Below are 21,681 nucleotides of genomic sequence, written 5' to 3'. Positions count from 1 at the left end.
GTGCACCTAGTCCTGAAAGTAATACAAATTTTCCTCTTTCCTGACAATGACATGAACGAAAAGAAGTTCCTTATATTTACCAAATCAGCTTCCATATCAGCACATAAATGAAAAAGAAAAATAAAAAAAAAAAACCAGTTAAATTTGACACTACATTTTATGTCTCAGACTCCTGAGACAGGAAAAGACAGGAAATGACAGTGGCCAGGATACATCCACCTAATTCCAGGCAAAACTGAAAGATATGCCCCTAATATTCACTTCATTCCTGGACTGCAAACCAATGTTCTTTGCACAACCACATAATTTATCAACTGCTTCAAAAATTTGCTTAGAAATGCAGGAATCACCTTTACTGTAAATCAGACAAAACTTTACCTCTATCCATCAAGAAGTTCAGTTCATTTTAGTTATAGTCTCATTTTATAGTACATATATTTTCTATAAGCAGTTAGCTATTAGTGTACTCAACAGAAAGTAGGAAATATAAAATTAGGAGTGTAAAACCCTTATCTTCACCACATCACTGCACCAGAAGGCCATGGAAAATCTGGACTGCATCAGATCTGTTGATCTTTTGTTAAAGCCGAATGACACAATGGAATGGGCAGAGGACAGAAAGACAGGAGGATGTCTCATTTCCATCCTTTGCTTTCACCATCTGCATTTTGTACCAGACTATTCTACAGTGACTACAGCTAGTCCCATTAAAGAAAGGCACCAAGTTGGGCCACACCTTTTGAACAGTCTCTCTGTCATGGGAGCATTCTGTAATGTAGATTTTTTTTTTTTTCCTAGAGAGCCACCAGACAGCTGGTTAATTTGCACTTAGTTTCTACCTTACCAGTAAGTAAAACAAACTAGGCTTTTCCTTTCCCCATGGCACGTCACATTTTCCTGAGAAACTACTGCTGTTTATGTAAAGAGATGGGATGCTGCTGCTGCAATTAATATGTCTCTGCTGACTGCCAAGTTACTGTCTCTAAAAGACAGAGACCAATAAATATTTGAAAGGTATTTAACATTTGTGCACATATTACCTGCTTTGTGGAAATCTTCATTGCTGAAATAACCGTGGGCTCCTAGGGAAAAACAGAGTTAAAATTTAAAATGAGCTGTAAACATAAAAATTCTGTTACAATACTTTTTGCACAAGGTAGAAACCCTGAAATTAAACTAGAAACTCCCTTGTAATAGTCCTTCATGTTGTCGTTTGCGGTGGAATAATTTCTAGCTTTAAAGGAATTAGAATGCCTGTACATATCTGGAGGCATCTTTGATTGCTATGTTGATTGTAGATATTTAATTGTCCATTATTAACACAGTTTAATTGTCATCACTTTGTCACTAGTTCCACATCTTGAATTTTTTATCTACACTTAATGCTAAAATTGCATTTCAAGAACTTTCCAGGTGATATGAAAATAATAAGGGCTATATGAAAATTCATCGATACTATTTATTAAAGATAATAACACTGAAATAAGCAACTAATTTTAAGTACATCAAGGTGAAAACCCCATTCCTGTGAAATTTTATTCATAAGAACAAGATTTAATCCCAAGTATAATATTTTTAATTGCTCCACACTATTCACTTATAAAGAAGTCATATACATTTTCAGAACATGCAACCAAAATGAGCAAGTGGTTCTTTGCACTCTGGAATATCATCCATTAAATCAATGTTACAACTTCTAGGTCCATGTTCTTGGAGGGATCTTAATTTTAAAGTGGCATAATTAGACAGTGTGCAACTTAATTTTGCATGAACTTTATTCCATCTAGAAATCTGCTATTGATCATACTTTTGGTTGTGTACATTAATAAAGTGTTTATTAAGCTTTTACACTTGTATAGTTTTCAGCTTGCTTATTCTGAGAGAATTTGACATGGGTCAGTGGATGGTAAGCATGGACTTGCCTTTACAGAGGGGTTAATAGGCTTTATATTAGAAAACATCAATTAAATGTAACATTTGAATGAAAATTGAACTCATTAGTTTGTTTGCTCAGCTGTTCAGAGAAATATTGCACGAATAGGGTTTAAAGAGGCATTTGTTATCAATGTAACAGATATGAAAGACTTTCAGCTCTGTGGAATTTTAAATGAAAAGCATTGCACTCAGCACATTGCATCTTAACATCAAAATACATTGTTCATGATGCACATATACTCTTTACAACTAAAGTAAACTTACACTTGGATGAAGTACTTGTAAAATCTTTTGGAAATTCCCTATTGAAAGATTAATATCTTATACATACAAATTCTGCTCATTCCACTAAAATACATTAATACCCTCTTTAAGGCTTAAATACATGTCTAAAGAGATAATTGAGCTTTCAAGTTAATCAGAACACCGAAATACTTCCATGCAATGAAAAAAAAATACACTTGTAATGTAAAATTCCAAATTTGAATTTGCCATTAACTATTCTACTTCTATTTTCCTTCTTTCACTTTTATATTTTTCTGATCTCCTTTAACTTGGCATTTCTACCTGTTCCAGGGAAGAGATTCATATATTATCAACAATTTCCAAATTACCCTGTGTTCAAGTAATGACTTTTGCATGTATAAAAAGGAAAAAAAAACTTTGTCTCATTTTCTTCTCATAGTTTCTATGTTAAGAAAGAAAAAAAAAAGTACCCTAGATTTCTGTCCTCAAAAACCCTGATGGATTGCAAGAACAGGGACACATATTTTTCAGTGGTATCTTGCACTCAGAACAGAGGTTTCTGAGCATGACTGGTACCAGTAACAGCAGGAATGCCCATAAGAAGCTCTGTTCACAAGGTTGTCTCTGCTCAGAAAAAGAAGGTGAAGGGATGGCAACGGAGTTTGATGAGGACGTGGTGGCCGGGCCAGGGCACGGTGCCTGTCAGCACAAGAGGCTCCTGGAGTGTGCCAGCAGCATCTTCACCCTGTCACACCGACCAGCCCTGTGCTCCAGGCAGGGATAACCCCCAGCTGCCTGGAGAGGGGGAAGTGGTGCCATAAAGCGGCGCTGACAGAAAGAGTAACGCGGGGAATGCAGATGATTCCTTGTTGTGTACAAAACACGAGACATCCCTGGGTTCTGTCTGGGAAGTGTTTGAAAGGTTTACTCAGCCCTGCCTTGCAGGGCTGCCTATGGGATGCTGTATTTTCTACGTGGCTCAAACAGGAAAAATGGAGTATTAGAGTTAGGGGATGTTTATGGTGCCTTGCGTCAAACCATGAAAATGAGACCCGAAAGTGACTTTTGAAAATATAAACACTTTGTTCCTCGGATTATTAAGCATAGGAAATCTGCACAGATCACTTTTTTACTTGATCCTAGCTACAATATGTTGATAGTCTGAATAGTTTTCAGAATTGATGCAATTATAAATTTGTATATTGCATATCACTGTGGGAGAAAACAGACAGGCATTGTTCCCAGAGCCACACAGGTGGATATTTAACTCCAGCATACAACAGCTCTAAGATTCAGAAATACTATTTTACTTTTTAAGCCATCGAACAAGAGCCCAGAATGCCATTTCTTTTATCATTAACCTCCAGCTGGCACTGAAAGTTTCAAGGTTTATTTTGACTGGTCTCTAAATGACAAGCTAATTAGAGGGGTATGCCAGGCTATTCCTTGGCTAGACTGCAAGAAGTTGAGTTTGCAGCTGTCCACAGAGAAATCTACAACCTGACACTTGAAATTTAGCTGCACTTACCCGAAAGACTGTCATTTCTTCCAGCAAGACTTCCTCTAATTCGTGCCAAGTCTCCTTAGGAATTGAAACCACTTTAAGAACTGTTCCAATATCTTGAAAAGGGAAAAAGAAAAAAAGGTTTTCAGGTGCTTAAGATGAATATTTCTGCTTCATATTTCTGCTTTGTAGCAGCCAGAATTTCTTGTAGTATATAATTATTTCACATATAAAGACTATGAAGCTACATATCTCTCAGCATTCATTCAAAAGAACTGCTATTTAAAATAACCTCAGAAAACAATGAATTTCAGTAGGACATTTAAGTATTTGAATTATCAAAATGCAACAAAGAAAACACATACTATTATAGTGATTAAGGAATAGACAGGACTGAAATGCTGTATAAGTAACTGTATAAAATGACAGATTCATGATGGGGGAAGGAAATGCTCTAAATTCACCCAGGTGTGTTTTATAGTCCATTTTGAATATGATGTTTTTCTTTTTTAAAATGCATGTGAAGATACTGCAGTATGGCTATAAAACCATCTGGACAAACGTTCTTAGACAGATGAAGCTGTTAGGTCTCTTAAGTACCTGCGATCTTCCCTGTGTCAAACAAAGTACCTAAGATGTATAAGCCCCTTAAGGCATCTATATTTCTCTGTGTGTAAGATGCTGGTTCCTCACAGAGGGGGTGAAAAGCATACAAATTGTGCCTTTGGTTTAGAAATAGGGGTGTGCCAGCATTTTAGTATTATATCAAATTACATTTTTTGAGTTTTGCAACATGCTTTGAAATTAACAATGCCAGCCCTGGAAATTCCAGAGCCACAGCCTTTGGTTTTGTGAACATAGTTGAGACTAAAGACCATCTCTGCAATTCAGCTTCTGCATCTGTAATTTATTTCTTTGTTTCTACAAACACAATTTCCAGGAAATAACAAAAACACAAAGAACCATTTCTGGGTTGGCACACATCACTGCAGACTCTCTGAAATGGAAACAATCTGTATGCGACTTTTCTTTTTAACCAGCCAAGTGTGGTGCCATGTAAATGTACCACAGGTAGAATAACTATGTCCCTAAGGACTCTTCATGTTGCACATCCTACAGCTTTAATGGTTTAGGAAAACACAAGGCATTTTAAGTGGATAAAATTCTCAAATAACTATAAAAGTTGACACTCTTAAAACAAGAATTTAACCATCAATTACACAAAAGCATATATATATATGTGTACATTTTATAAGTATTTATAGTCTGTGGGTGTTAGCTGAAATTTCTAAATAAAAAGATGACAATTCTACTTCTGCATCTAAAATACACATAAAACTGAGACAAAGAGATCACATGCATTAGACATGTTTTTATAAGGTAACTGACTTAAAAGCTATTGGTTCAATAAGAAAATTCTGGTACTTAACTTCTTCACATGATTTTATATTTAAATATCCTAGAAAACCTGGAATATCCTGTAGAACTGAGATTTTTCATTTTTTCCATCTGCTTCTCTTCAAGCAGATGTTGGTTTCTAGTTATATATTTTTGGAATTTTAGAAAGATGCAATTTCTTTTCCCCTGGAATATGTACATCACTGTGTTCTTTCATTAGCCACAAATTCACATATTCTTTTAAAAAACACAAACCAACAGTTATTTCTTAAAGCAACAACAAAGCACAGCACATCTTTCTTTTTATTTAGGCATCTACATGTACAAATTAAGCTAGTAAAATATACTAGATAAGTGGGTTTAGATTGATTTTCATTATGGTGACTACTACTCTTTGGCCATATTTAAAACAAGAAATATTGAGAATGTTACAGAACAAATGCAATATAAATTTTTAAATAATAAGAAAAAAATCCACATTTCTACTACAAAGTAATTCAGAATAACAGAAAATCTAACAGTAGTTATATTTGTAACTTAATTGATGAGTTAATTTTCTTAGTTATCCTGATAATATGATGACTGTGGTTTTGAGGAAAATACATTTTATGGGTGAAGAACAGAGAACTCTGACATAGCAAACATAACAGTGTAGCAAAGTGTCACAACTCTGTTCAGTGCTGGACTGGGACTGTCCTCAGTCCCAGCCCATTAAATGCCACATCCTAGAAATAAAGGGAGATTTTTCATAAAACAGTCTGAGTGGGCATTGAGCAGACACAAGTTTCCCATAATGTTGTTTCAACAAAAGGTCAGACTTTTAAGTGGCTCCTGCAACAATTACAGTTGCCTGATCTCAAGAAAGCCTCTGAGGTCAAAGATACACTGAGTTAATCACTGTGGAGACTCTGGTCAGGCCACAGGTACCAAAGTGGAGCTTTATCTGACTTCTACATCAAGTTTAACAGAGTAGTATTTCAAACAATTTCACACAAACAGAATCAGGCGTCTCCTTTAGGATCAATAGGCTCTGCTTAGTAAGATAAGATTGCTGTTATTAATTGGCTTTACTGACAGAGGTACTTTAACTGTGCCAAAGGATGCCAAACATTAGACCATCAGGATATGCATGAAATCCTGTTTTTTTCTGATTACTTTCAAGCACACTGATAGGATTTTATTTTCATTGTGAAACACACTGGTACAATCAGAGTGGGAAAGAAACTGCTCCGCACAAGATTTCCCCCACAGGAACGGAAAATGTGACCACACTGGATGGCTATTAATTATGTTGTGTTCAATTATCATCAGTTATTCAATGAAAAGGAAAAGAAAAAGTATTTCTTCAACATAGTGCAGTTCAGCAGCACATGGGAATAATGTAGATTGCTCTAACAGCAATGGGAAAATACAGAGAAATATTATCTAATCTGATGGGACAGACCTGCACAGAAAAACCCAGTCATACGCCAGGGAGCATAATTCTGGCTTTGTCATAGGTTCAGATCCCCAAGTGGGAAAATGGACTGTGACTAGAGTCCCTAATCTGCTTCCCAGTTAGTTCTTTGCTTGGGAAGAAGTAATACACGCTGATTGTGTATCTGTTTGTGATTCCTCTGACTCTGAGCAGCTGGCTCAGTGCAGCTCTCTGGCAGAAGGCAGGCATGGCCTCAGTGCTGCCTCTTCACCTCTCCCCCCACGTGGAAGACATTTTTTCCTGATTCTGAAAACCACAGTAAGGACAGTGAGCTCAGAGGAACATGACACAGCCTCTGTGCTCCAGCTCCGGGCATGGGTGTTGTAATGCCTGTTCTTGTCCCACAAGGGTATGACCTCCTGCTGGAAGAAGAATGGTTTCTGCAGGCAAAAGTAGTATTTCAAAAAATAATGACACTCTGCACTTAGAAAGACAGGGTTTTAGTGATGAAATATCTTTTGGTAAGTGCCAGTAATAATGTTCCAACACTTTCCTTATAGTTTGTGGGCAGGACTATCACCAGAAATGGATGGAATCCTGAGCATTTACCACACACCTGAATATTAGTGGTTTAGGAAAACCCTAAACTCAGAGGTAAAAATTATCATTTACGTTCTTTCAGAGGGAGATCTTGCCTGACTGATTTACCTAAGAACTTCTAGACATAATACCTAAATAACCAGTGTATGCAATGATAACTACCTAGAGGCTGTAGCTCAGTTTTAAGCAAATCTTCCTGCACTGCCTGAAACAGACAGGAACTTCTGTCTTACTTTTCATCTTACTCTAACAGCAGTCTTGAGGAAAGTACAGTGAATCTCTGGAAGAAATTTATACTTTCCCTTGCAGAAACCAATGCATCTTTCTTAGCCCAGAGGCCAAGCTTTGGAGAGTTAAATGCCACCTCTTTTGCCCAAGAAATATACTTAAATAAGTTCCTTATGTTTCTTCAGCATCATACCATGTATGCCACTAATTTGTTTTTTGTGGGCCAAATCAGGTCATAGAGGACTTGTTGAAAGGCACCCAACACTGTGAATTGTGGATGACATTAAAGTCTCTAATGTGTGATGGCAAACATATATGTAATGTAAAATCATATGAAAATACTTGTCAAGGTTTTATGCAAGAACACACTGTAGCACTGGTATCTAATAACTCAGTTTACAGCTTTGAAGTGCTTTAACCCTTCCTGCAGAGCTGTGTTTTCTGCAGTAAATGTTCTGAATTGTTATGCTTGCACTGTGTTTGGTACACAAAGCTTCATCAGTTCTCAGTTTACTCATAATACATTTCAGGCATCAACATGAAAGAGATCTTACATTTATTGCTTTGGAAATCTGACCCCAGGTTTAGAGTACCAGAGGTGTATTTAAAGTATGTAAAAAGTTGGACTGTTATAAGACAGACATAGATGTCTTTTTTTGGTCCAACGCTGAAAAGAAGCAGTAGGGTTTGATTTGGTTTGGCTTCATGATGCCAATGTCAAATTACAAGTAATTATGTTCAGTAGAAGTTTAAAATACTTTTATTCAACATAACTGAAACATCAGCCAACTGATGTAAAGTTTTCACAGATGAAGAAACAGATCCACAAGATTCAATTGCTACTCAGCAGAGTTTTGAGACCACTGAAATTAGGAAAATGCATATCAGCTAATTTTTGGACACTCTTTCTCATTATTACCTTTCCTGAAAAAATGTCTTTCCTGAGTCCATATTTACACTTCTTGAAGATGCCCAAGCTGTATGATTCTGTAAATGCTTTGGAAAGGATATCATCTTTCTATTTGAATACCAGCTCTTCTGAAAACACTCCATTTGTGCCAGATATCTTCATCTTAAGTAAAATGATGCAACCTCTTGGCTGAAGGGCTGAGCATCTTAAAGCAATACTTGAAATACTTGAAAGGCACAAAAGACTTTTACCATACCTGGATATTTGCCTCATTCACATTAATACTTTTTATGCTGCACTTCAAAATGGGTACCTCAAACCCCTCATTTTAATACTAAATTATAATTAATAAGGCAAGACATTTCTAATAAAAATCCCTAATAGCAGTAGTTGGAAAGAGTGTGGTTTGATCTCAATCCAGTTGGCAAAGCTCCTGAAGAATTAAGCTGTGCAGGCTATGGCCTGAACCTGTAACATTGGGTGCTTGTAACAAAGACCTCCCCACATGCACAGTTTTGGGTCCTGCCCCAAATTTTCACATGTTTACACTGTTCTTCAGTCTATGTTCTTTCTTTCTGAGTATGAATTTTTATCTGCTCTAGGTGTCCATCAATCCTGGAGGAGCATTACAATGTAGATTCAAGAGCTCTCACCTGTGCCAATGAACATCACATCATACTGGCCATCTTCTGCATCGACCCGATCCACCACGATCTGGGTGAACTGGTAATCCACATCTGTTTTGATCATGATGGGACGGTTGTTGATGGGGAACACTGGGTTGTACATGGCTGGATGACTTCTGGCAAATGTGATAACTTCATCAGGAAGGTCCTTGGTGGAATCAAAACCTCCAAATGTTTTACTGGGACACTGGAGAAAAATAAATAAATAAAAAGGAAATGTTTTAAATTTTATTATTTATCATCCCATCTATGGCAGTCTATAATTAAATATGTCAGGGAATCTAAGCGTTTTGTGACAGACAGCAAAAGTTAATTCTGTCACTCATAGTCTGTATATTTTAATTTATTTTGGATTTAAACCAATATGGTTAACAGAATGCAAATGATCCTCATACATCACTTTTCTTATTCCATTTCAGTGCAAAAGGCTTTTAAGTCCAGTTGTGATTAGTATTAGTCTTTAATTGTCAGAAGGAAGAAATCCTGAAATATCTAAATCATTTAATACAAGGCAAGCAATTCAATTTGGTTATGTATACAACACAAAATGAATTAATTATGCCATTGTGAGAAATTATATTCACTTCCAAAAAAATTAAAAGGTTTATTAAAACCTTATCAAAAATACAACAGAAGACTGAATAGAGAAAATATTACGGCTCCGGGGGCAGAGGATCTTTCCCACCATGTGCTCATCCACACAATGGATGTTCCACCTTCTAACCCTTTAGCCCCTCCCAAAGTTCTGCCCATCAACTCTTTCTTTGCTGTCCAGTGGTGGAGTTTGCATCCTTAAATCTTGATTGGAGGTCAGGTGTTGCCATAGCAACAAGCCAACCCTCCCAAATGTCCCAAACCCAGGCCACCCACTGATAACAATGCAAGGGGGGGCAAAACATAACTGTAAGTCTATAAAACTTCTCTTAACATATATACATGATATTTGTCTCTTAATTCTGAAATTCATCTTTCTCATTACTCATCTGTCACACCATCTTTTTTTCAAAGTATTTCAAAGAAGTTGACTGGAAGTCCAAATTGCTATGTGAGAAAACAAGTCCTTAAATCCTGGGACAATGCCCTGTTCTACTGACTTTTCAAAGCCCTGCTTGTCTCAACAACTCTGTGTCCTCCATGTGGTCCTGATAATGTGGATCCTGTTACACTAAATCGAATCTAGTGAGTCACGTCTTAAATGTATCTTTTCTTCTTCCTCTCTGATTCTAAAGAAAGCCTTCAGTGAGTGTTACTCATCATACTGTCCACATGAACTCTTAGGTGAGAGGATCTCGTTAAGGAACTGCAGTAACTCCTCACTGTCTTGCACAGCTGGTGCAGGAACAGCTGGGGTCCCATTGGGATGAACCTGGTCCCATGATGTAAGACAGAAAAAAGTCATTTTTCCCCTGTATATACCCAGGGGTGGGCCAGACAGTTTTGCCTCTCATCTGCGAGAACCACAGGGTCCTACTTCTCACATTTTGCTTATGTTCTCCCACTGTAAGCAGAAACCAGAGGCTGGAAAGGAAAGGAGAGGTAAGACCATGGTGTTGGTAGCAACAAAAGTATTCCTCCACTTTCAGCTATTACATATCCCCATAAGGACACTCAAGAACTGTGGCTGACCTCCACCACTTGCCCTCATCTCTTCTGTAGAACTGGTAAGTATTTAATGAAAAGTTACCTTTAACATTAACATAAGCATTAGCAGTATATTAGTACTGTTGAATGGGTGAAGGAAAAGAGCCACAATGACACCAAGTCAATGACACTTGTCAAAGGTCTTGGGCACCACAATTGGTATCCAGATAACTCTTGAAGACATAAAAAACACTGATTCCCAACTGAAACTAATTATTTTGTAGTATTTGACCTTCAAATATAAACAACTGGCATTAAAATGCCCGAGATAATTTGCCCTTTATATCCAGGTATAAAATACCTTCCAATTAAATTAAAGACCTAGTGGACAAGATCATATTAAGGAAGAATTCAGACCTTGCAGGATGCCCAACAGAAGAAATCAATTGTCTTTGCCATCACCTTGATCCAAATTATTAATAATTCAACAGAAATGAAATTTAAAAATCAATGTCAACAAGAGTAGTTACTGTACTCAGCAAAGGGCTGCTTCCAGCATGGACATATAAAGTGTAAATTGTCCCTTGAGGGGATATTTGTTAGTAAGCAAATTCCATATTTGTTAGTAAGCAAATTCCATATTTGTTAGTAAGCAAATTCTGTTTGTATGGAAGGTAAGAGAGGAGAGAAGAAGAATAATTGATTAAGGTATGTGGAGCAGACAAAGCAGAAAGCAAATTATCTATTTTATTTTTTCAAGATTTTTTAACCTTTTTCTTATTATTATATATTGTTGCTCTCTTGTACAAAATTATTATGAAGAGAAAATCAGATGGACTTCTCATGATTATTGACCAAAACATTCTCTGTCTCAAAAATAGTGTTTCAAATGCTATGTTCACATTTGCTTTGCATCTTGATTAATATTCCAGCTACAGTTCAATACTAATTACTTGGATTAATTAGATACCAATTAATTAGATAATAGCTGTAAAGTACTTTATGCATAAAAATCACTACAGAAGAACTAAGTATTGTTAATTGCAGCTGGGCAAACACTTAAAAAAACCACTAAATGAGTGTTCATTTCAATTGTAGGCAAATGAATCTCAGCTGTGTTTCAACTGCTTGAATATTTACTTTCTGGCTCATTTTCTAACAAAGGATTTTACTTGCAGCAATATGAAACAATCTCCCGAGAGAAATGGTCACAGCACCACGAGTGCCAGAGCTCAGGAAGCATTTGGACAATGCTCCCAGGCACAGGGTGTAACTCTTGGGGCTGTTCTGTTCAGAGCCAGGAGCTGGACTCAGTGACACTTGTGGTTCCCTTCCAACTCAGGATATTCTATCATTCTATGGACCAAGATATACTTTGCACAGAAAATTCATAAAAATAGAATTAGAGTCATAATTCTGTGTGTTTGAGTAAGACTCTCAATTCTGAGACCCCTATTACTCCTTGGATCCCCTGCTTTTCTGAGAATAAAAAAATTACCGTGACCTTGTGTCTCTACATGGGAAGTTTGTAGTGCATTAGGCCCAGTAAGGAATCCAACAGAAAAAATCAGTATCTACATTTTGGTAGGAAGAAAAAGCTCTTTGGTCATGACTCTTGGTACCATGAAGCAGAGAAAACCTGAGCTCTGCAGCTGAAAGTCAGAAAGTCAGATAGGAATTCGGGATGAGCTACCTGCGTTAAGATGAGGTATAGGCAAAAGTCCTCCCTCCTATACCAGATACTTTAAAAAAATTTTAAAAAGGAAAAAAAAAAAGAAAGAAAAAAGAAAAGAAAGAACAAAAACCAAATCCTGTAGATCCTACAGGAAAAATTCTGTCAATTTCTTTGTTGCACGTGAAGTTGATGCAGAATTGTTTACCAAGCTTTCTGGTTTTTCAAAAACCATTTACATTCCTTTTCTTTTACTCCTACTGGGCAAATCACCAGATGCCCAAGAAGTTTACTGGCACCTCACCTATTAATATCCTGAGATAATTCAGCACTGTTTACCTGCAGTGCAATCTGGAAATTAATTACTCTAACATCAGGTTTTTTCCTCCCATCTCTTTCTGCATTTCTTGGAAAAGGAGTCCAAAGGTCTGACATCTGAGGAACTTAAAAAATCTTTTTTTTCTTTATTCTCAGCAGATCTTCAAATCATTAAAACACACACAACTTCATCACTTTATAAACAAAAAGCTTCTTTCCAGCCAGAAAGGCACCTACTTTTAAAATTCACTTTTATCCTATTAATACAACAGAATGATTTTCGCAACTGTGAAGGCACTCCTCTTTTTTTAAAGCGGCAGAACCCAGGATTAATCTTGGCATTGTGCTAGGACAAACTGCTGGCCTCAGCTACTCTAACAACATTTACAGTGGCATGGCCTCCTGCGCTACATCTGTGGGGCTAAGCAGACCTGGAAAATTTGGGATTACATTCGATTTTAGGCAAGCAAACATCTTATGGTGGAATCTGAACATCTTTGCACTTTGTGAATCAATAAAAGCATTTTATAATGAAATCGTAAAGGTAAACTCCATTCTGATGGGATAGCTAGAAACAGAAGTATATGTAACCTAACTGGGTTTCCTTATTTGACAAAGGCTCTGGTGTCTTAGCTCACTTTGCCACTTAAGGGCTGGGTGCTGGCCCTTGTTTTTCTGCTTATTCTGGGGAAGTTGATCAAGTTATTATTTTCTCATATGCACTCAGATCAAGACCCTCAGAGAAGCTGTGGAGTAACCCCCAGGCAGAAGTGAGGCCAGAACTCTGTCTCAGGACACAAACTGCCAGTCTCAAGAGCAAATATTTGAGTTGTGTATTTAGAATCTCAACAGAGCTGCATGTGATGTCTGCAGAGGAATGAATGCAACAGAGTCTGTGTGCAGCACTCAGTTCTTTATCTCAGTCGATTTCTGCAATAGAAACATGCAACATTCCTCTTTGTCCATAGTTCTACATAATATCTAGTATCTGGTTTTGTTCAGAAAGGTTAATTGAAACTGCAATCAAAAAGGAGTGTAAAGGAACAGAGTAATGAGCATTCAGTCTGTTAAACTGAAAAGGTGAGAATAGCTATACAAGGAATACCAAAAATATCTACTCATTCACATTTTCTAGAGTTGTAACACAATAGAACTTCAAAAAAACCCCCATCTCCCTGACATAACAGAATTAACTGTAATAAGTGGGGAAAAAAGCTTCACCATCAGATGAGAAATGCTTTTATGCTGAAGAGCTGATATTTTAACTCTGGAAAAAATTACAAATTCTTTTGGTCACAGCAAAGGAGTGAGGAGTTCTGAGGAATCCAGCTGTCAGGGAGCCACTGTTTTCTTTTACTTAGGAAGTAATTTTCATTAGCTGAGCATATATATCAGTTGAAAGATCAGATTTGAAAGGACAATTTCAAACATAACAGAGAAAAGTAGAAAATATGATGAACTGAAGAAGCAAAGTTATTCCTTTTGGAAGGTTATTTCCTAACCATCAAAATTATTTCTTTGGTGCCTTATATATGAGTAGACTTCGAGAAGAATGTTGTAGACATACATATTATTTACACATATACATTTTTATGTATACAGATGTAAATATATATGTAATCTTCTGCAATGATATTTCTCAACATAAATGGGCCAAGCTGACTTATTCAAGCTAAGGAGCAAGCCAAATGTATACAATTAATGCTTGTTTCATAAATGTCCCATTTTCTTAGACTACTAGAAATTTCAGAGGCAGTTAAATATTTCTAGAATGTGATGACATCAGTTGAAATATGGATGTCTTATAATGATTGATATTTTACTAATTTATAAACCAGAAACAGAGAACCAGGTAAAACAAGATATTTTTTAAAATTCCCAATGGAAGTTAGAAACTATTGTAGTCACTCTACCTGTTGCAGAAATATCTGTTTTACTGTCCAAGATTTAATGTTGACTGAAAATTCCTAACAGCGAGGCAAATCCTCTGTTTTCCATTCATTTTCACAAAGAATGGCTCAGTCAGAAAATATTTGGGAAAAGAAAAAAAACAATTTCCAAGGAAAGCATAATGCAATATAATTTATGAAACACTTGACTCTCAGTAAAATTCTCCAGCCATTACCAGAACTTCTTTTGAAGTTGTTAAGACGAATGCCAAAATTAAAATCCGAGTGAAGTTGTTACTTGCGTTTCATATGTTACAAGAAAATCAGTACATCCTGGACCCGGAGGAACTGTTCGTTTTCCATTCTTCCTTTCTCCCACTCTATCCATTTCGTTATCTGTGTCAGTTTCTTTACGGGATCTCAGCTCAAGGACCATGTAGTGTGTGAAAATATTTCCCATGTTTTCCCCAGTTCAGATTCCTTGGGGTACTTACAGTTCCTGGCCGGGGGTAGGGCACTCGCCCTTGGTAGGGAACCCACTGGTAGTTGGGGCCGTCTCGGTGGGCGTAGGGACCGAGGAACACCCTCCTGACATCAGTCATGCTGTACATACACACTGCTGAGCCCTTGAAGATATTACTGGAAGTGAGGGGAGAAGAAATCAAATCAGTTTCTTTAAACTATCAGTCGATTTAATCAAGCGCTAGAGCTATGGGAATAGCAGCTTGATGCTTTCTAATTTATTGCATGTGATGATTATCAAACCTCTGACATGCTCTCAGAGCAATCCTCACTCACCTCCTGTGAAAGTTCAGCAAAACTGATATGATCTCCCAGACATTTTCCTTAGCAGATGGCTGCTATTTCAATATTTAAAACATCTTGTCCCCAGAAGGCCAAAGCCCAAATTTGAGTAAATTTCAGTAAGGCTTTCCCTAGAGAACTATTCAATTTTTTCCTGCACTCTACATTTTTCTATTTTTTTTAGCAGTCTCTTCCATCATTTGGGCAGCACATGCACAAACTTCAGTGCTGTTTCTTACCCTGACATTTTCTACAGAAGACAGCAAGGACTTCTTCTATGCCTGGTATCACTAGAAACATTCTTTCTGTTTTAGAAACAAAAACTTGTTTCTTTCACAGATAAATGTGGCAATGCAACCAGTACTGCAAACCCTCTTCAGGCCAAAGCTACAAGTATATTTTGTTCTTGGTGAAAGCACAATGTAATGAAAACATTCAAGTCACAGTTATATGTGATTCAATAACAGAGCCTTTGAAAGATCAGTAGGCTTTCCAGATTTCAGCAATATTTTTTATTAATATCTCCTTGACTAGCCAGTTTCTCACTCCACAGATCTCCTATTTTACGCTGCCCCCAAACAAGTTTATTTATGCTTGCATTCATTTTCCAAATCTGTGTGAAAAGGGCTACAAATGCTGATCCCTGCTTTAAAAAGCCAATTCAGTGGCAAGAACAGCCTGAGAAACTGATAGTCTTTGTGTTTGCTAGCTTCAGGGTGATGATGTACGCTGCTCATAAGAAAGAAACCTAATTCATGACTTCTTACTGACACTGACTTCTCAGTTCAAAGGTTAAGAAAATTTTGTGTTTTCTAAAAACACTTTTAACAAAGAGATCTCTCTAAAACCAGCAGCCACCCAAGTTTCCATGCAGGAAAATGATATGCTCTGTACCTGGAAGTTGTAAACACTCCATAGACTATTGGATTTTTAGGGTCTTTTGAGTTCATTAGGAACACATCCTCTGTAATGACAACAAGAAAAAGAAAAGAAAATCAGGTTAAATTCATGCAGGTAACACCTGAAGACATTTCTATATTCCAGCCATTTCTGCCACTTACGGAGTTCATCAAAGTGTGTGTCAATGCCATTGGGTCCTGGCACAGAACAAATCAGACGTGCTTTCAGGAAAGTTGTCCATTTGTTAACAAGGCTCCTGTGTCCACCAAAGTCATTCTAATAACACAAGTGCTTTGCATTAATATTTAGCAACAATTGTTTAAAGTATCAACAGAGTACAGAGAAAATACAGTAAATAAAATGATATTTAGAGAAAACAAGAGAGAAGAATTCCCCCTCTACGCACAAAAGCAATATTATGTTGCAAAGACACAAAATCTGAATTATTTTTATTTTACACTGACTGTGTCATTTTTCATACTAGTCCATAATTTAAAAACAGAAATCCTCAAATATACTTTCATAATTTTATACATATTCAACAAAAAGAAAAAATAAATTGGCAGAATATCTTGCTCCAAAGCTCCCAGTCTGCCATGTCCTGGAAAAGCTGAAGGTGTTTATTATGCTTAACTGGGGAGCAACAAAGTAGAAATTAAACTTGCAATGGAACAAAGTAGACAAAAATGCCAGGACAGTGGGATCAGCTGTACAGCCACAAAACCTAGAAACAAAGGGCCACAGGGACTTCATACTTGTGGGGTAGTTGGTTTAAAAGTAGGAACCTCTGAATTCAAGGAGATAAATTGAAGTTGTGCTTAAGGATTAACAGAAAATTTTACTGTAAACACCACAGTTGCCAAAGGTACAACATTTTCCAATATAATTTCATTAGCAGAAATGTTTTTGGAAGTCTGTCAGAAAACCATCTGGACGTTTATCAATGTGGGCCAATGATTCATCTTGCAGTCACTAAGGGTCTTTGGAATGGCTGCCCATTTCTACAGCTAACCTTAAACAATCATTTTGCTGTATCTTCCTTTGCCTCTGTTTTAAAGGTTTTCACTAATGTGGGAATGGAAAGGTATTAACACTTAAAAAGCAAATTCTTCAAATGTTTTTGGCCTACCTGGAAGTATCACATTTCCTGTAAAAGACTTTCTTTTGCAGTCACTTTTTAAGCCTCAGAAGATACCTACGACTTTTTAAACCAAACATCACAGTTTGTGAAGTTTCCCCCCAAAAAAGAATCAAATGGTAATAATTTCTGTATGTCATCCCCACACTATTTTTCTCTTGGGATGACCCCTGCTTTGGTACAATTCTGATGTTCATATTGAATAGTTCACAGGTGAGAACGCGCAGTTTCTAAAATTGCCTGCAAGCGCATCAGTATCACACCAAGAATTCATCGTCTGACCTTGCAGATCTGCCCTATTCTGGCATGAGTGGCTTTTCCAGTGTGCTCCCCATCAATTGCATTTTCACGGAAGAAGAAGTAGATCTTGTCATCTTCTGGATTGTCGCTCTCTGGTATCAGGTGAGCACTGACAAATCTGGGATCTGAGAAGACAATGCCATTGTGCACATTACCACTCCATCAACTGGATCATTTCTCTTCCTCACATAAATGAACTGTCACTCTTCTTCCCAAGACCAAATCATTGCATCCCATGGCAAGTATTTCTGTATTAGGTACATCATCACCTGCTAATATGCGACAGGTATTTACATTCCTCTTATTTTTAAGAGAGGTGTTTGCTACAGGTATTTAAAGGACAAATCTTAATTTTATTATTGGACCAATTAAATGTTTATGAAATCTCTTTAAAAATGTTTGTATAACATTACAGCATGGTTTCATAATTCCATGCATTTACTACTGACTTTTTTCTTGTTCTTTGGATGTCTGGGCTTCAGTTAATCTTTCTGTATAAGTCACAATTAAAATGAAAGAATTATGGAGACAAATGTAAAGTTCTCATTTCAGCAATTAAAAAAATTGCACCTAGAAAATTGTTAGTGTGGTACTGTTAAAAAGTTAAGTTGAAAACCACATTTTGATTGGTTCACATGATACCCCAAATTCCCAAATTTTTGTCTTCTTTTCAGAAGAGAAAAATATTTTAGAATTCCTACTCAAGTTGTTGAAATACTTTGTCTTTCCATTTTTGTAAAGTATTATTTTTACATACATAAACTTATTTCTTAAAGATTAGAGTGACAACTTTATTTGGTGGTATAAAATATACATCAAAAAGTGAAAATACATATAATGCAGACGTACTGATGAGCTACATAAAAATATTGTAAAGAAGTTTTGGCAGAGAGAATTTTATAGAATTCATATCAATAATTCATACCAGTGGTGCATCTGGCTCATCACTGTATTTTACAGAGATACTTCAGCTGGTATCTTTCACTATATTTGGAAAAAGAAGGCATATCCAACAGATTTACCAATCTGTTTTATAACCATTCTACATCCTGCTGGGATAATTAACTGTAGAAGAACTATATTTAACTACTCAGAGTCCTGTTCCTATGTGAAATTGTAAGCTGTGTCTGTATTAACAGTGTTTTCAGTGTATATTTATTGCTATACAGCCATGGAAATAATGAACTTTGCTATGTTTTACCAGTTTGCACTAGCTGGCCTGTGCAAACAATTGCCTTATTAAGGATGGCAGTGTTTTTAAGCAACATACTTTCACAGGTTATGCACACAGAAGTTTAGATGTTTCCATTATATGAGTATATACAGCATAATTTTGTGTGTATGTGTGTGTATTATCACGTACTCTGTGTGTATATATATGTATTTATTCTCATGTATTTATGTGTGGAGGTGCACACATGTGTATATTTAGATACAGGTACAGAGGGTTTACCCTACTGGCTCAGACCAAAGTTTACGCAGATCAATACACAATCTCTAAGATTGTCCAGAAGTAATTATTTGAGACAAGAAAGAATATGGTGATTAAAAATAACATTCTCCAAGAAGAAAGTCCCCCCTTCAACTGTTTGCAATGTAGCTAATTCCCTGAGCTTTGCTGCTTCTGTGTCCTTAGTTAACTCTCAATAGACTTTCAATCCAGTCATCTGTCTAGTTTCTTCTTGAACCCATGCACATTTCCAGAATTCACCGTGTCCTTTTGGAATTTGTTCCTCACTACACAATGTAATGAACTAAAATTTACTTCTGATTTTTGTTTTGAGCATTGATCTTAATAACTTCATTTGGTTCCTCTCAATTGCTGTATTTGAAAAATGCTCAGTGATCAAGATGCGAATGAACTATGCTCTTTAACAAGGGCTGGAGCAATTTTCTTTGTTGAATTCTCTATTGCAGTTTTTCTTTTTTATTTTTCTTTTATTTTTTTCCTATTAATTTCTAGCAGTTAATATGGGTTTGACAGCTCCTAAACAGAAATCTGAAATTGTCATGGAATTTATGTGCCATTACCCCAGAATCTCAGTCATTGGTGGTGTTCTGTCCATAGCCCATTCTTTTCTATGTGAAGATAGACACGCTCTCCTCATGGTTTTCCCCATGGTTTATCACTACATCATTCATCAAAAATAATTTAATTTGTTATTTGATTGCTTAGCTACCCTGTTGCATTAAGATCCTTTTGTGATCCTCCACAGTCTTCCTTTGTCTCATTCTGCTGAATAACTTAGGTTCATGTGAAAAAAATCAACCTCTCATTCAACCTCTTTTTCAGGTTATTTATGAACGTGTTGAACAACACAGGCCACAAAACAGATCTCTGTGAAACTGTGTCTGCCACCTATTGTCTCTTAAAATAAACATTTTTAGACATCTGAGAACATGAAAAATTTGAGATCTTTAGCTCTCCACCCCAAACCCCAGTAATGCAAGCTATTAAATGCCCTTCCTTTCTTTCTAGCTTGCATTTAATAGCCTTCAAGTTACACTGACATGAGACCCAAGATAAATAGTAACTCAACTGTTTTTTATGCAGTATACTAGGGCTTTACATGCAACTAGAATCTCAAGAAACAAGGGTTACAGCTTGAAAATTTCTGCACTGCAGTCTGGGGAAGAATCCATCAGAGAAAGAGGATACCCATTAGAAGACACTGCTCTTGGCTACTGGATCTGGAGAACCTCTTTTCTGAATATGTTGTTTTTATATCCTTAAGGGCTTAATGAAAAAGGGTAAAAAAATATTCAACCAAAACCTAAACACATTCCCAAATGGTTGAATGATTTGTTTCTAGCACAATGGGTTTTGTAAATCACAAGAGATCAAGTTCTAAAATAAATCACTATATTATCAGGTGTCAAAAATCTAACTTTACATTGGCCTATGAAGATACTGTGGGGAGCCCCACTTTGAGTCAAAAATATTGCTGATATAGCACTGGTTATGTAAACTTGCCCTCGGTTAGCATATTATTATTCTTTTCTTTCCCTCTCATAATTTTGCAAGTGAACCAGAAATAGTAAGACAGTTTAGTATTAAAACAGGACTGACATAACAATGATAGAAAAATAGTTGAATAAATTGAAAATATGTATTTTAAATTATTCTGTCAGAGCGATAGCAGAGAAGAGGGTTGTGAGGCAGGCAGATAAAACTAATGCCACAGCTAGAGCACATGTGAGTATGCTTTGCATACACTTCTTACCATTGCTCATCTGAGATGGATTCAGATTTTCAATGAGTGATTAATATTCCTAACTACATCCCTGCAAATGAAGTAGTCACAAGCCTCGTATTAGAAACACATCCATTGTACATCATGGAACAGCTTTCCTTGAACAGCATTTCTTACTGAGCACACCTCGGATTGTTTTTCCATCTAGTTAAATCAATATGTTTTAGTCAGTAAGAGAGTGGTTCTTCATGTTATAGGGCCCTTGCTCTTGTTACCTGGTGGTGCTTGGGTTTTTCCCCCCTCTTCCATCTAACAGACTTATGTCTAAGCAGTGAACCAAATAACTGAAGGGCAGGCTACATGTGTTCTGTTGCACATAGAAATAGATTAATTTCTGTTTAGAATGAATGTAGTGGTTACAGAAACAACATCACGATACCATGTGTGGGGAGAGGGAGAGAAAAGTGCTTGATAATTTCATGGGTTGTAAAGCTAAGAACCAGTGATCTGTAGTGTGTTCTATATTGGTCCACTAGCACAGGGGCTGTCTGACTTGCCTGAGGCTTGATGCACACTTGCATTCAACCCCAGGGCTTCAGACCATGATCACTACTGGCTGCTGAGGGTCTTGATGAAGCAATCAGCCAGATGGTCAGCAGTCACGCAACACAGCCCTCTCCACGGACTGCACAGCACTTTCTTACTGCTCTTCTTTGAGGGTTGGAAGGGAGATATCCACAGATGAGGGAATAAGGGACTTCTCCTTGACTCTTTGAATTGCTCACCCATGCAGCAGAAGAAAGAATGTCATCCATGAATGTGTATGTTCAAGTATCGAGACTGCCCTGCACTACCCTGCAAATTTAAACAGGTTTGGTATCAAGGGGTCCCCATGGGAAGTTTAAAATAATTCAGTCAGGGTTGACCTATTTCATACATTCAACACAACACAGCCACAAAA

The 21,681-nt window shown here is 36.8% G+C and overlaps 1 protein-coding gene across 1 annotated transcript in view; it reads right to left on the bottom strand.

The window, feature by feature from the left end:
• Positions 1-21,681, bottom strand: part of SEMA3A (semaphorin 3A) — a gene marked incomplete at its 3' end in the record, with an annotated part of 161,107 nt that overhangs the window by 15,974 nt on the left and 123,452 nt on the right. The window contains exons 7-13 of the mRNA XM_084206288.1: positions 17,509-17,651; positions 16,250-16,364; positions 16,083-16,152; positions 14,879-15,023; positions 8,892-9,111; positions 3,710-3,801; positions 1,041-1,082 (exon numbers count right to left, since the gene is read on the bottom strand). Coding sequence (XP_084062414.1) covers positions 1,041-1,082; positions 3,710-3,801; positions 8,892-9,111; positions 14,879-15,023; positions 16,083-16,152; positions 16,250-16,364; positions 17,509-17,651 — 827 coding nt within the window. The remainder of the gene's footprint in view (positions 1-1,040; positions 1,083-3,709; positions 3,802-8,891; positions 9,112-14,878; positions 15,024-16,082; positions 16,153-16,249; positions 16,365-17,508; positions 17,652-21,681) is intronic.

Source organism: Fringilla coelebs, assembly GCF_963513975.1.
Source record: "Fringilla coelebs genome assembly, chromosome: 5".
Lineage (NCBI taxonomy): Eukaryota > Metazoa > Chordata > Aves > Passeriformes > Fringillidae > Fringilla > Fringilla coelebs.
Note: the sequence above shows the minus strand (reverse complement) of the source record. Positions and strands in the feature narration are given on the sequence as shown.